At 46.7% G+C, this 15,955-nt stretch overlaps 1 protein-coding gene across 1 annotated transcript in view; it reads left to right on the plus strand.

The window, feature by feature from the left end:
• Positions 1–15,955, plus strand: part of LRP4 (LDL receptor related protein 4) — a 91,715-nt gene that overhangs the window by 68,966 nt on the left and 6,794 nt on the right. Inside the window, exons 11-32 of the mRNA XM_054161462.1 lie at positions 116–241; positions 1,357–1,587; positions 1,890–2,046; positions 2,367–2,584; positions 2,890–3,066; positions 3,643–3,765; positions 4,464–4,672; positions 5,588–5,669; positions 6,303–6,408; positions 7,336–7,537; positions 8,127–8,316; positions 8,563–8,694; positions 9,341–9,481; positions 10,990–11,076; positions 11,290–11,461; positions 11,550–11,712; positions 11,958–12,183; positions 13,553–13,856; positions 14,050–14,268; positions 14,580–14,714; positions 14,934–15,042; positions 15,388–15,532. Of these exons, the coding sequence (XP_054017437.1) occupies positions 116–241; positions 1,357–1,587; positions 1,890–2,046; positions 2,367–2,584; positions 2,890–3,066; positions 3,643–3,765; positions 4,464–4,672; positions 5,588–5,669; positions 6,303–6,408; positions 7,336–7,537; positions 8,127–8,316; positions 8,563–8,694; positions 9,341–9,481; positions 10,990–11,076; positions 11,290–11,461; positions 11,550–11,712; positions 11,958–12,183; positions 13,553–13,856; positions 14,050–14,268; positions 14,580–14,714; positions 14,934–15,042; positions 15,388–15,532 (3,654 nt within the window). The remainder of the gene's footprint in view (positions 1–115; positions 242–1,356; positions 1,588–1,889; positions 2,047–2,366; positions 2,585–2,889; positions 3,067–3,642; positions 3,766–4,463; positions 4,673–5,587; positions 5,670–6,302; positions 6,409–7,335; positions 7,538–8,126; positions 8,317–8,562; positions 8,695–9,340; positions 9,482–10,989; positions 11,077–11,289; positions 11,462–11,549; positions 11,713–11,957; positions 12,184–13,552; positions 13,857–14,049; positions 14,269–14,579; positions 14,715–14,933; positions 15,043–15,387; positions 15,533–15,955) is intronic.

Genomic DNA, 15,955 nt, shown 5'->3' on the forward strand with positions numbered 1-15,955 from the left:
GATGTGCTTCAAGTTGATCACTATGATAAGGGTGCAAATCAGAAACAAACACATGAGAGTGCCTGGCTTGTTGATGACCTATGTAATGGTAAATTTCTCCCTTTGTGATGTGTAGATGTGAACGAATGTGCTGAGGAAGGTTACTGCAGCCAGGGCTGTACTAACAGCGAAGGAGGCTTCCAGTGCTGGTGTGAGCAAGGCTACGAGCTGCGACCTGACAAGCGTAGCTGCAAAGCTCTAGGTAAAGAAGAGTTCATCCTTACTCTGGGGTGCAAGTGTTTGATGAGGTCTTATGGTTTTGACTCTAATTCTTCATTAGCAGCATTATGCTGTTCACAAATTCAACTTGTGAAGAAGTGGAAATACCTGCATCTGTATTAGATATGCCCAGGTCAATCACTGTGAAAATTATGTGTAATTTTGACTGTGGAGAGATATTTCACTGTTTCCATTCCCTGCCAGGAGAGAGAGCCTTTGCCTTCTATTCCTGGTCCTTAGTCATTCCTGGTGACCCAGACCTTGCGTTGAAAACACCCTGCTGCCCCTGCCCCTGCCCAGAAAGTGTCTTAACCTTTCCAGTCAGTCAGTGAGGTCACATCACACCTTCATGTGCTTTGTCCTCTGATTGTTGGCCACCAGTCCTGAACGCTGTTAGTGGCTGCTGTATGGATATGTGCTGTTTAAGAACGTCAATGCACTTGTTTAGCTGGGTTTATCAGCCCTCCCAATGTAGGAACTCAGGAATTAGAAATTCCATTTACAGAATTAAGATTTCATTAGGAAATCTCCAAAGGATGTTGATACTAGGTTTGGATTTGTTGTTTTAGATTTGGTTTGGTGGTTGTTGTTGGCTTTTTTAGGTTTGGTTTTGTTTTTTCTGCCAGGGCTCCATACCTCCTGGTGGTTCTTTCTGTTTTGTGGGGTTTTTTTTCCTCTCTCTGCAGTGGAAGTACCTTCTGAACTTATAGCTGTGTGAGGCAGATATCATCTGTCTTGTGTGTGGTTAGAAGATGTGTGTTTGTATAGCTAGGAGATGGATATAGGAAAAGGAAACTATAGTCCAGCTGTCAAGTGGTTGCCTAGTGGTGTGGTTTCAGAGGCTGAGGTGAGGCAGGCTTAGGTGCAACCTAGAATGATCACTTCTTGCTGAGTGAATGTTTGCCAGAAGGTTTGTAACTGCTTGAGTCAGGACTCTGTATTGAAGATACGAAAACAGCTCGCTGAAGTGTTTTGTCCTTGGGAGCTGATTTCTTGCAGCCAATAGTGCCAAACTGTGTTGTGAGGCTTGGTGCAGTGTTGGTAGGTAGGTAGGATGCTCTCAAAGTACTCTAATGCTGTCTTCTTCTATATTCTCAGGACCAGAGCCTGTGCTGCTCTTTGCCAATCGAATTGATATCCGGCAAGTGCTGCCTCATCGCTCGGAGTATACGCTGCTCCTGAACAACCTGGAAAATGCCATTGCCCTTGACTTCCACCACAGCAAAGAGCTGGTGTTTTGGTCTGATGTCACTCTTGATCGCATCATGAGGGCCAATCTGAACGGTAGTAATGTGGAAGAAGTGGTTTCCACAGGGCTGGAGAGCCCAGGTGCGTCACCACAAAACAACGCAAGTGTCTGGGGACTGACTGGTGTTAGAATAGGGGTTGGTGAGTGGAGAAAAGTTGGGGTCCTTAGCATTCAACATGGAGTGTATGTTCCTGAGCAAGGAGAAAGGGTTGGATGGAATGGATGTGAGGTCCCTCTGGAGTTAATCTCAGTTGAGTGGGGGAAAAGACTGGACTGAATTCAGCCTCCTCTGAGGCTGAGAGGGAGATGGAACTTTTTGCAGAACAGACCCTGCTCCTGGTTTCATTCTGTGCTGCATCCGTTCTTTCTGTTCTGGAGACAGGTGGACTTGCTATTGACTGGATCCATGATAAATTATACTGGACAGACTCTGGGACATCTCGAATCGAAGTAGCCAACCTGGATGGCACTCACAGGAAAGTGCTTTTGTGGCAGAACCTGGAGAAGCCTCGAGCGATTGCCTTACATCCTATGGAGGGGTGAGTGAAAACATGACCCCAGTGAGTTCTCCATGCAAGTGCTTCCAGGTGAACCCCAGGGAAAACCCCATCCTTGGTCACAAAGTCTGTCTCTGGGCTCAAGCCTTCGTCTGGTATTGCCAGTTTGGGAAACCTGGCAATGGCAGGGGCCTTCAGAGTCTTAATCCTGTGTCTGGGGCATTCACATTTCACCAGCCTGAAAGTACTCGGTGTTGCTGGGTCCTGGCTCATACTGTTTTGCCCTGATAGGGGGCAAATGAAGCTGGGTGCAGTACAAGGGACGTGAATTTTCTAGCCATGTTGCTCCCTGTCTTCTCCAGCACTATCTACTGGACTGACTGGGGCAACACTCCCCGCATCGAGTACTCCAACATGGATGGCTCTAACCGGCGCATCATTGCGGACACTCACCTCTTCTGGCCCAACGGGCTGACCATCGACTATGCAGGACATCGAATGTACTGGGTGGATGCCAAGCATCACGTCATTGAGAGGGCTGATCTTGATGGGCAGAACAGGAAGGCTGTTATTAGCCAAGGTGAGTAACAGGGCTGCATATGGGGAGTGCTCCCTGCAGTAGACAGGGTGGGACAGCGCTGCTTTTTTGTTTCAGAGCCACTGGCTTCTGCTTCTGTGCTTGCCTCCCATTCTTCCACTGTGGGGTGAATTCTGCTACCGCTGAAAGATGGGCTTTGCTACCCAGTCTTTGGTAGACAAGAGAGATGCATTGTCTGTTATATTAGTGTAAGGTAGATTTGAGCAGATTGACTGGCAAGGCCTAAGGGTTAGTGAGTCCTGAGTCGTTAGATCTGACTGCATTTCTGTGTTGGATGTCTATTACAGGCCTCCCACACCCATTTGCTATCACTGTGTTTGAAGACAGTTTATACTGGACAGACTGGCACACCAAGAGCATCAACAGTGCCAACAAATTCACAGGCAAGAACCAGGAGATCATCCGCAACAAACTCCACTTCCCCATGGACATCCACACACTGCATCCTCAGCGTCAGCCAGCAGGTAACTGCAGAGAGGGTAGAGACCCACTGGAGCCACTGTTAGACCTGCTGCCACCCACCACCCTGTAAAGCAGGGTAATGGCAGGCCTGAACCCAGTGTATGGACACAACCACCACCTCTGTCCACAGCTGTTGGGAGAGCTTGCTCCATCTGAGAGCGCAGCAGAGGTCTCTCAGCCCCGGTAACCTGGTGTTAGGTGTTACCACAGCTCCCTCTGCTGACACGTGGGAGTGGAGGCTTTTCAGTAAGAAGTATCCTGTGGTTGTTTATTCAAGAGCTGTGTTGGGAGAGGGGAAAAAAATGTCATAAATGGGCACTGGTGATGACTGACTCTTTGTGCCTCATCACTTGCCATAATCTGTTCTGGGAGTGGGTTCAGTTAAATGCTTTATTTTAAAATGGAGCCCTACAAGTGGAGTTTTTGTACTTCAGCTTATGCTTCCTTACTCTCAGTTAACTTCTGGATAGGCAAGTTATCTTAACCCATGTGGCTCTTGACACCTTGGCTGGTGTCCTTCCTCTTGCTCTACTCTTTGCTTTATGCGTGGTTGTTTTTGTCTTTGGCTACTTGAGCAGGGAGAAACCGTTGTGGGGCCAACAATGGGGGCTGTACTCATCTCTGCCTGCCCAGCAGCAAGGATTACACCTGCGCCTGCCCCACAGGCTTCCGCAAGACCAGCAGCCATGCCTGTGCCCAGAGTAAGTGAGGTGGGACCACAGCCTGCATGCTCACGTGTTCAGTGGGTGGCAAGGGGTTGGCAATGGGAGGAAGCAGCAGCAGTTGCTTCCAAGGATATACAGTTGGATAGGCTGAGTTAGTAGTGAGGGCCCTGCCAGAGTGTGTTTCACCTTGTTTGATGCATTCTCTGGTTCTGCATTGCCCTGACTAGGCTTGGTGGGTGAGAATACAGAGAAGCTCCATCCATGGGTCCCTATCTCAGGATTGTTATTGGTGCCACGCTACTTGTCACAGCTGATTGTTTCCCTAAAAATCCCATAGAAGCTGTGTCAATGATGAACAAAAATTCAGTCCTCTTGATTGCCACAGTTTCTCTTGATTTTCAACCATGTGGGAGAATTAGACTAGCTGTCTCCTAGACTCCGAAGAGCTCTTCTTGAGTAACTGTTTGATTTGGAGGGAGATCTATGCCATTCTCTCTGGAAAATATGGTTGACTGTGTTCCCTCAGCCTAGATTACCCCCGGGAGACAGCTTCCTACTACTCTTGTTTCCCCCCTGCCCACCCTACGACCTCCCAGTGATATTTTGCTGCTAGTAAAATCCTGGGCCGTGGCCTGCCAGTGCTTAAGGTTGGATATAGCAAGGAATTGTCTGTGTCTATCACTGTGTTGTTGAACTTAGAGAAATTAAAAGAAGACCTTTCGACCTTTGATCAGGTCTTGACAAGTTCCTGCTTTTTGCCCGAAGGATGGACATCCGTCGGATCAGCTTTGACACGGATGACCTGTCAGATGATGTCATCCCCCTTGCTGACGTTCGCAGCGCCGTGGCTCTAGACTGGGACTCGAAGGATGACTATGTCTACTGGACAGATGTTAGCACCGACTCGATCAGCCGTGCAAAATGGGATGGATCGAGCCAGGAGGTACGGTGTTAGCTACACATAGAGGTCGTCTAGCCAGGAGACTCCACGAGCAACAGATTTGAAGCCACTAGGATACGCAGGCTTCCTAAGGAACTGAAGTTCCTGCTTTGCTGTTTGTTAACTTGCCTAGTTCTGGCTGGGGAGAGCCCTGAGATCACTGAATGCTTCCATACACCCTGCATTCCTTGAATTAGAGTAGAATAGAATAGAATAAACCAGGTTGGAAAAGACCTTTGAGATCAAGTCCAACCTATCAACCAACACTATCTAATTAACTAAACCATGGCACTAAGTGCCTCATCCAGTCTCTTCTTAAACACCTCCAGTGATGGTGACTCCACCATCTCCCTGGGCAGCACATTCCAATGACCAATCACTCTTTCTGTGAACAACTTCTTCCTAACTTCCAGCCTAAACCTCCCCTGGTGCAGCTTGAGACTGTGCCCTCTTGTTCTGGTGCTGATTGCCTGGGAGAAGAGACCAATCCCCACCTGGCTACAGTCTCCCTTCAGGTAGTTGCTGGGTCACAAAGGATGGTGTGTTTTAAGCTGTGGGAAATGCTCTTCTTGTAGCCCTAAAATCTGAAGGGAAGAATTGCTAAAGGCTCTTGTGCTACATTTGGAATGAGAGCCGTGCTCCTTGGGAATGTTTTTTGCACATGTCCTTAGGTTAATGTTGCCATAAATGAGGGGACAGAGTTCAGAGTTTGGAGTTGTAGACTTGAACAGATGTAAAAAGTAGATGTTTCTCCCAAAGTAAGACTTACTTGAACTTCTAGGTCCTTGATGCTGTCTCATATGGCAGAGCTCTGTTTTGGCTCTTGCCTTTGGAAGTTAACAGTGTGAATGAATAGTGCATTGTGTAAATGTTTTCTCCCTAAGGTCTAACCTCACTAAGAATATTTTTTACATTTAGGTTGTTGTGGACACCAGCTTGGAAAGTCCAGCTGGACTGGCAATTGACTGGGTCACCAACAAGCTGTACTGGACTGATGCAGGTACTGGGATCCTCTGCTGTACCTAGGCTTCTGTGTTCCTTAATAGTCATGAAAACTGAAGAACAACTGGGTAGTTTGGCCTGTCTCATTCCAGGTTTTCACTTTCTGTCTAGCAATAACTGGAGTTTCATCTTGTGTGCTTCTAACAAGTGGGAACTGAGATGGATTCCTAGGTTTAATTTGTCTTTGCACTATCCCCAGTACTAATTCTGTAGAAAGTTTTGTACTAGAAATCAAGTACCTCTGTTGGCTTGCTGCAGAGCTTGTGATTGTGCATTTATGTATCTAACAGTATCCTGGAGTGCAACAGGTGGTATTTGGAGATGTTCCCTACTGGAGAGTCATAGTTCATAAAGAAGGTGGTTCTTTTTGAGGTGTTCTCTTGTGCATTCAGAGATACCTTGGGGGCTTAGAAAAGAGCTGGTTTACATTCATACAGGAGTCCCTTGACTGGTGGCAGCCACCAAGGTGACTTGAGAAGTCTAATGAGAGGTGACACTTTCTAGCCATATTTCTTACCTATCTTCCAGCTATGAAGAGTGATAGCTGTTGAGGAGGAGTGCGTTGATGTATTTTTTGCCTTGACTCTTGCAGTTTCACAGGTCTTTGGTTTCTCTCTCTTTTCTTTTGTAGGAACGGATCGGATAGAGGTCTCCAACACAGATGGGACCATGAGAACTGTTCTTATCTGGGAGAACCTAGACAGACCTAGAGATATTGTGGTGGACCCTGTTGGAGGGTGAGAGATTCCTTGGTTTTTTCTGGGATGACGTGGCAATTCTTGCTCATCGAGAGGTGTTCAGGTTCTTTGGGTTTGTGCAGTTGTCCTCTCTCATGCCATTGTTGACTGAAATTAGAGACCTGATTTTTGAGTGCTAGTAGAGCAAGATAAGCAGGGATAATTGCTTGTTGTGCCATAGAGCTTGTGGGAGCTTGCTGGTGTTTTCATCTGTTTATCCTGAGGACAAAATAACTAAAGATGTGGTACAAAAAGTGTGGGGAATGGGGCCACCTAGATCTTTTCTATTTCTTCATTTCGGCTTTATGTTGAATTTGTGTTCAAGCTCTCTGCTGAACCAGAGTTCAATCAGAAGGATTTCCTCAGGAAAATAACTGCTGATCTCAAGCAATCTGCAATATTAGTGACCTCTTGGCTTCAAGGCAGAGTACTGAGGGATCAAGTGTGCCATGGAGAGCAAACCTGAGCAGAGGAACAGAAACAACTGGTTTCAATAACAAATTTTGCTTCTAAATGATATGATGATGCAGAACTGGGGATAGGCTGGATAGGGAAAAGAGTTGTAAGTGTTGAAGGTCTTCAAAAGAGTGTGCTATGCTTCTTTTGAGTGGATTCCTGGAAGACTGATGCAGTAAGAGTAGAAAGAGACAATGGTAGGGACTGGTAAATACTCAGTTAAGTTTTAGACCTTAAACTATTATCTTGAACTTTTGTCACAGTGTTGAAATTAGGTCAGCCCATGGACAGTAGAAAGTGTATGAATTTGAGTATGATCTTTCAAGAACCCAGGGCTGGACATGAATACAAATAGTCTAATGATGCTTTCTGTTAGGGCCTGAAGGTACCAGGCTCACTTCTTTCTCTGTGACACTGCCTGGCCTTGGCATCAGTGAAGGAGTATTCACTTCTTTCTGGGCTTGTGTTCAGGTTCATGTACTGGACTGACTGGGGAGCCAGCCCAAAAATTGAGCGTGCTGGTATGGATGCCTCAAACCGCTTGGTGATCATTTCCTCCAACCTGACGTGGCCTAATGGTTTGGCCATTGACTATGAGTCACAACGCTTGTACTGGGCAGATGCAGGCATGAAGACCATTGAGTATGCCAGTCTGGATGGAAGCAACAGGAAGGTAAGGAAGCCATCTTTAGGAGGCAGTCCAGAAGCCTGAGGTTTGGCTACGTTTATGTGGCAGGAATTTGGTTTCACATCATTAACATCATCTGGTCATCATCTCAGTCTAAACAGCCATAAAGAGATGATTGATTTGGGGGAAGATGGGACAAGAAGAGACTTCTTTTGTTTTTCTGAAACAGATTTGGGCTATTTTGTTGCAGATAAGAGCTGGAGCAGCCTACAGGCTGGTAGAAAGCCACGAAGGATCTGTGGCCACAAAGCTTTCCCTAGGGCTTGCCTGTTCTAATGTAAATGATGATCTGTCCTAGAGCACAGGGTGCTGGTGGCCCCTGCCTCTCCAACTGAAAGGGAAAACTCCAAATCAAGACATGCTGAGCTGCTTTCCTTGGGAGAGAAGAGCTCCCTTTCAGTTGCAAACTGTGTGTGAGAGAACCTCCTTTTGAGGGCTAATGTTGCCACATCACTGTTCTTTTACTGTGACCGTGCATTACAATGTCAAGAGGGGGGTAAAGGGAAGCCTCTTTCCCTTAGTGACTTCTTAGTAATGATTTTTTTTGTGGGGACTGGGGGTTAATTCTGACCAGGTGCTGATTGGGAGCAATCTCCCTCACCCCTTTGGACTTACACTTTATGGTGAGAGAATCTACTGGACGGACTGGCAGGCCAAAAGCATCCAGAGCGCAGACAGGAGGACTGGGCAGGCCCGGGAAACGCTGCAGGACAATCTGGAGAATCTGATGGATATTCATGTCTTCCACCGGCACAGGCCACCAGGTACAGAGCTCTACCCAAGCCACGCTGAGCAGAGAGCTTACAAAAGGCTCTGGTGTGTGGCCCAGCTCTCCTGCAAGGGTGAATTCCCACTTGTCATGTTCCCCCTTCTCTGGGTGGAATATGGGAGCATAAGAATAACTCTCAGCTTGGTATTTAAGGCATTCTAGAATGCATTTCTGTAGTTGTTGCCCTCCTTTCTTGTGCCTGTGATACTGGCTTATGGATCTCTTACCCTCTTTCCCATAGTACATACAGCGTGCAAAGTTAACAATGGAGGCTGCAGTCACCTGTGCCTTTTGGCACCTCTTCCAAAAGGTTACAGCTGTACTTGCCCTACTGGAATCAACCTGCAATCTGATGGCAAGACCTGCTCTCCTGGTGAGTCCTCTCTGTAGGATCCTCATTGTAGTTTTGTATCACAGCTACATTTTGCTCCTGCCTTGTTAGAAAACAAAATTTACTTTCATGTGCTTGTCTGCTTTTACCCCTTGAAAGCCCCATGTGATGTCTGTACCTCTGAGTGGGAATTACTGTGAAGAAACTTAACTGATAACTGGATTGCTGCAGAAGGATGATTTTTTTTCCCTTGAAACTATGTTGGGTGTTTAAACAAGATGTCACATTTTTCTCCATACTCTTGCCCCAGTTTTGAGGTGGATTCTTTAGTAGGTCTGTACACACTCCTCCCATGGATCCTCTGTGAGGACTGTGGAAGGGATTTGGCTTCAGGCCATGGTACATCCATTTTTTCTCCTTAGCAGGAAAAAAAACCTGACTTCTAAGTCTCATTTTCCCATGTGTATTAGCAGAAGTAACTCTTCCATGAGTGCACTTCTTTTCAACTTGAATGTAAAGAAGTAAAATTCAGTAAAGCCTTATCTACCCAGGTTTCCCCTAAGCTGAGATCTGTATGAGACTTCCCCTTTTCCACTGAAGTGGATGTCACTCCCAGAATGCTCAGTAAATGTCTGCAGTTGACTGAACTTGTTCCTTGCTGATAGCTGTGCTGTTCAACTCTCTGCAGGAATGACCAGCTTTCTCATCTTTGCTAGAAGGACTGACATCCGAATGGTCTCTCTGGATATTCCCTACTTTGCAGATGTTGTTGTCTCAGCCAACGTCACCATGAAGAACACAATTGCCATTGGAGTGGATCCTTATGAAGGTCTGAACTCAGTGTGTCTAGATGAGAGGCAACAAGTGACTTCATAACTAAATGTCTGAGTAAAGATCCAAGCACAGATCTTACTGTAGGTTGTGAGTTTGGGTAGTGTTGTTACTTCTAGTACGTGCTGCAAAATTTCCTGACAGCCAGCTGAACATGAGCCAGCAGTGTGCCCAGGTAGCCAAGAAGGCCAGTGGCATCCTGGAATGCATCAAGAAGAGTGTGGCCAGCAGGAGCAGGGAAGTCATTGTGCTCCTGTACTCAGCACTGGTTAGGCCACACTTTGAGTCCTGTGTCCAGTTCTGGGCCCCTCAGTTTAAGAAGGACATCGAGACACTTGAACGTGTCTAGAGAAGGGCAACAAGGCTGGGGAGAGGCCTCAAGCACAAGCCCTACCAGGAGAGGCTGAGTGAGCTGGGGTTGTTTAGCCTGGCAAAGAGGAGGCTCAGGGGTGACCTTATTACTTTCTACAACTACCTGAAGGGTGGTTGTAGCCAGGAGGGGGTTGGTCTCTTATCTCAGGCAACCAGCACCAGAACAAGAGGACACAGTCTCAAGCTGCACCAGGGGAAGTTTAGGCTTGAAGTGAGGATAAAGTTCTTCACTGAAAGAGTCGTTTGCCATTGGAATGTGCTGCCCAGGGAGGTGGTGGAGTCACCCTCCCTGGAGGTGTTCAAGGGGGGATTGGACATGGCACTTAGTGCCATGGTTTAGTCATGGGGTCTGTGGTGACAGGTTGGACTTGATGATCTTTGAGGTCTCTTCCACCCTTGGTGATTCTGTGAAAGGAATGTCCTTACATAGGAAAGAGAACCCCAACTGTATGGGAAATGCTGCCTGCTGTACTGAGTGAGGTTCCTGTGTATTTTGGATTTAAGCAAGCTTTTGTCCTGATGAAGCCTTTTATAAGAGTGTCCCTGAAACTTTGGCTGTTCATCTAGTGTAAACTTGCTGTTGTACATTTAAGATAGGTGATCTGATTGCTGTCCTCTGGGACATTTTGAGGTGCCAGGTGTGACACTCTATACTACTAGCTAATAATGTGTGTTTTGTTCTCTGGACTTGTGTAAGGGTCAGAGGAGTGCCAGTGGTCCTACATATTTTTGGGGAACAGATCGTTTGTACTAGTTTATCACACTGGCTTAATAGTCTTGTGCAGCTGTTATTCTTGTGCAGTCAGATCTGGCTTGAATGCAGAAAATGTAGATGGTAGTCCTGGGGTTTTTTTTGGAGTTTTCTTGTTGGGATATCACAGAATGGTAGGGATTGGAAGTGACCTCTGAATATCATCTAGTCCAGTACACCTGCCTAGAGCAGGATTACCTAGAGTAAATCACAGAGGAACACATCCAGGTGGAGTTGGAATGCCTCCAGGGACAGACTCCACAACCTCTCGAGGCAGCCTGCCCCAGTTCTTTGCCACCTGAGCAGAGTTCCACTCTCTGGTTTGGTTTAGTTTGGGTTTGCTGTGAGATTTTTACCAAGTTTCTCTTTCTTCTCCCACCCAGGAAAGGTTTACTGGTCAGACAGCACGTTGCGGAAGATCAGCCGGGCTGCCCTCGACGGCTCACAGTTTGAGGACATCATCACTACAGGTAGGAGGGGTTTTGGCCTGGGAGCCTCCCACCTTCATGCAGCATGAAAAGATAAAGTTGCTCATACTCTGGGAGAATAATCTTCATGGTTTTGGTGGAAGGACAAGCAAAGGCTAAAGCAGGTAGCTGATGAGGTGCCCAAGGGGAATACTAGAAGTTGCTGATTAAGCTGGGAGGATAAGCACTGACCAATACACCTTTCTGTTTCCTCAGGTCTGTTGACTACAGATGGGCTGGCTGTGGATGCTATTGGCAGGAAGATATATTGGACAGATACAGGGACAAACCGGATTGAAGTAGGCAACCTTGATGGCTCCATGAGGAAAGTCCTGGTCTGGCAGAACCTGGACAGCCCTCGGGCAATAGCTTTATACCATGAGATGGGGTTAGTGTTGACAACTATCTAGGCTATCTAGGGGTTAGAACAGGATTTCTGATCTCTTTGTTCATAATGCTTGCTGGCTTTTCCCCAGGTATATGTACTGGACAGACTGGGGTGAGAATGCTAAACTGGAACGCTCGGGGATGGACGGCTCTGGACGCGTGGTGTTGATCAGCAACAACCTGGGCTGGCCTAATGGACTGGCAGTGGATAAAGCTGGGTCCCAGCTGCTCTGGGCTGATGCACATACTGAGGTCTGATTCTGTTCTTCAGCACTGTTTGTCGTTGGCTCTTTGGTAGCCAGGGAGCTGTTTTGAAGCTCGTGAGCCAGCTCTCAGAAGAGCAAGAGGAACATAAGCTTTTCTGAGAGTATGGCACGTGGGGAAGGTGGAATTGAGGAGCATTGCTTGCTTAGGCCCTGCTTTCCAGTTGCTACAGTAATTGCTAGCAGAAGGATTGGTGTTTTGAATATGGGGCTGATGTTTACTTCTTTCTCTAGCGGATTGAGGCTGCAGATCTCAATGGTGCTAACCGCCACACCCTGCTGTCTCCAGTGCAACATCCCTATGGCCTCACTTTGCTGGACTCTTACATCTATTGGACCGACTGGCAAACTCGCAGCATTCACAGGGCTGACAAGGACACTGGTGCCAATGTCATCCTGGTGAGAGCAAACCTGCCTGGCCTCATGGATATTCAAGCGGTTGATAGGGCACGGCCCCTGGGTGAGTTTGTAGGCCGCTCCCAAATCAGTGTGTGTAGAGACTAGGGGACCCCTTCAGAGCTGTCACTGAAGAGATTCCTTTGGTGTAAAGCATGAATGGTAGAATAACTCCTCAAAAATCAGCTGTTCTTTTCTTCTTCCCTCTTGCTGAAGTATTTTGTGCTTCCCACTGTTTACCAGCTCCGTGGGTCCAGCATGTGTTTATTAGTGCATGCCTTTTGGACACCATCATCCCATTTGCTTCATTGGATTGTAGGGACAACTTCATTCTCACACACAGCAGAGCCACTTTCTTAAGAGGACTGAATGAATCATGACTCTGTTAAGCTTCACCAGAGTCAATTGGTATTGGATAGTTTCCCTGTTTTGAACTCAGAAGGCACTAATTTCTCTTAAGCTAGTTGCTTATTTCAAGTTCTAGTAATTTTTCCAAACATTTCAGGCTTTATCTTCTCATTTTTCTCATGGCTCTACAAAATCTCTGCTCTTAATATGTTCTCCAAGTATTCTATGCCAGAGTCAGGTTCCTTAGGTCAGTCTTTGGGGACCCTATATGACCCCGTCTTGCTTCCTTGCTCTTCAGTGGGAGTTGTTGCTTTGCGCTGTGCCTTCAGTTTGACTTCTACAGAGCACTCTGTGCTGCTTCTCCTATGGCTACTAACAGCAGAACATTATTCTTGAGAGTGTAACTTGAGAGTGTAACTTTACAATGTAACTTAAAGCTGATCAAAATTCAAGCTGTCATACCCCTGATGTCTTTTCCCACTCCCTGCACCTGTCTTCTGGACTTGCCCCACCTGGTAAATGTGTGCTGTATTTTTTTATTTCCCAATTTTTTGTGGAAAAGGATATGACCCTAATATGTCAGGCACTCTCAGCAGGCTTCTCTGATGCCTTTGTTTACTTGCCACTGTGTGCAGCTAAGTTGAAACAGAAGCTTCTTTGTCAGCCTGGCCTCTGGAGCATTGTCACGCTGCTTCCCCACAGGGTTGGATCTTTCTGTCAGCATTGCCATTTGCAGCAATAATAAAGCTAAACTGTAGGTCTGTGAATCTAGCAGCATTTAGCTGTTCCTCTTTCCAGGGGAAAACCATGATTAGCAAGGAGTGCAGGTCGAGATTTTGCTCCTAGTGCTCTCCCTTCTTCTGTGCCTTCCTATTCTTGCCTAACCATGCCTATACTCACTCACCACAAATCTTGGAAGGGAAGGGAGCAGTCTCTGTATGAAAGGCTGTACGTTCCCAGCAAGGCTAGTATGGAAGGGGTGAACTCAGCTCCTAGCAAGTTGTGCATGTGTATAGCTTTTAAAATAGAACTTTGTTCTGTGGGACCACACTGATGCTTAAATAATATTTACTCTTCTTCTACAGGCTTCAATAAATGTGGAGTTCGTAATGGTGGTTGCTCCCACCTTTGCTTGCCTCACCCCACTGGCTTCTCCTGTGCCTGCCCCACGGGCATCCAGCTGAAGAGAGATGAGCAGACGTGTGACTCTTCTCCAGAGACCTACCTGCTTTTCTCTAGCCGTGCTTCCATCCGCCGTATCTCGCTGGACACCACTGACCACACAGACGTGCACATACCTGTCCCCGAGCTGAACAATGTCATTTCTCTGGACTATGATAGTGTGGATGGCAAGATATATTACACAGATGTGTTTCTTGATGTCATCAGGTGAGTGCCAGTCATCTGCTTGGCCAGTGCTCAGATCACCCAGCTTACACGTGTTGTGTCAGTAAGCTGTGGAGTGTGCCAGTAAGTTGGGGAGGCTGAGGTGCTGGCAGTACACTACTTACATCTTGTCTTGGGTACACAGCATCATGTGTATCGCTTTCCTCACTGCCATTTGTCATTCTTTCCCATCCAGGCGGTCTGATCTGAATGGCAGCAACATGGAAACTGTTATTGGTCAGGGTCTGAAGACCACAGATGGCTTGGCAGTGGACTGGGTTGCCAGGAACCTCTACTGGACAGACACCGGACGCAATACCATAGAAGTAGCTAGACTGGATGGAAGCTCCAGGAAAGTGCTGATCAATAACAGCCTGGATGAGCCCCGAGCCATTGCTGTCTTTCCCAAGAAGGGGTAGGTGTGGGGTATTGGTGGGTCAGGGAGAAGGGCTGTGCACAGGCAGATTGGAAAAGGAAGTTATGGGAGGAAGAGATGTGCTGTGTCCATCTGCAGGTACCAGCAAGGGGCTGACTCTGAGTGGCAGGTGTCATTGGGCAGACAGTTTATTTGAAGGCTGTGCAGATGGCTGGGAGAAGTAAGCTACAGACCACATGATCTTTTTTTTTTTTAACCTGGAGAATCTGGCAGTTTAATTCATAACTTCAACTTTCATTAGGCTAAATGAAATGTTCTTTTCTTCTTACACTTGCCTTTTATCTCTTCAGGTACCTCTTCTGGACAGATTGGGGTCACATTGCTAAAATTGAACGGGCAAACTTGGATGGCTCTGAACGTAAAATCCTGATTAACACAGATCTAGGATGGCCTAATGGATTGACTTTGGATTATGACACCAGGAGGTCAGTGAAAGCCTTTCTTGCACCTGAATAAAGGGATGCAGTGATTTTATTTTACTCTTTTAGCTGCCTTAGCTTAATTCATTGGAGTAGTGCTGTGGGCTTGGGTTGTTTGTGGATTTATTTATTTTTTTTTTACTGTTTCATCTTGATTAGTGTATGACTGGAAAGTAAAGAGGGGATTGGATGGATGGATGCTCACCTCTTTCCCTCTTCCTCCAGGATTTACTGGGTGGATGCACATCTTGATCGCATAGAGAGCTGTGATCTCAATGGGAAGCTGCGGCAAGTGTTGGTCAGCCAGGTGTCGCATCCCTTTGCCCTGACACAGGTAGGTTTTCCTGCTGCCACTGTTCTCCCTGGTGTCTTGATGAGTTTGGACAGTGGAACTTGGGAATAGGGAAGCGATAGTCTGGGGAAATCAAGGTGGATGGGGGTTGATTTTTTTAACCTTTCTGTGGAGCCAGCAAAGGAATTTTGTCTGAAACCCATGGGGTGTAGACTTGGTAATCCTCTTATCCTCTTCGTGATAAGAGGAGAAAGGATTGAAAAGGCCTGCTGTTTTGGGGGGGGTTTTGAGCCTTATGCACTGGGGTGTGTTTTTTATGAGTATACTGCATCTATGTGGCTAAATGTGCTAATGGCAATGATCTTTCTCTGCTGTTCCTCTGAGCAGCAGGACAGATGGATATACTGGACTGACTGGCAGACCAAATCGATCCAAAGAGTGGATAAATACTCAGGGCGGAACAAAGAGACAGTGCTAGCCAATGTCGAGGGACTGATGGATATCATTGTGGTTTCCCCTCAGAGACAGACAGGTAAATAAGACCTTGATTCAGGCAAATGCTAATTGTAGAGAAAAGAACTCTGGAAACACTGTGCTACTGTAGATGTCAAGTGAGGTTGGCCTCCTTTCTTAAACTGTTAACACATCTTCCCTGGGCACGTTCCTTGTCTGCCTGTGACATTTCGGTCAGGTACCTCTTAATGGTGTTCAGTTACAGCTTTGATTAGCAAATGTCACTTAGTGTTTTTCATCTGATGTGGTAAAACAAAATAGTGTGAGCTTTTTGTGTTTTAATCTGTGCAGCTGTATTGACTGTGTAATCTGTGTAAGGATTTCCAGCACCTTCCTTTCAAGGTTACCTAACCCTGCCAGTGGCTGGCTATTGTCATTAACTTTCTTAGCAGTCAGGTTTAAGACACATGCCAGAGCATAGCAACTTGCTGGATTTCTGGGA

This window comes from Dryobates pubescens, chromosome 5, assembly GCF_014839835.1.
Source record: "Dryobates pubescens isolate bDryPub1 chromosome 5, bDryPub1.pri, whole genome shotgun sequence".
NCBI lineage: Eukaryota > Metazoa > Chordata > Aves > Piciformes > Picidae > Dryobates > Dryobates pubescens.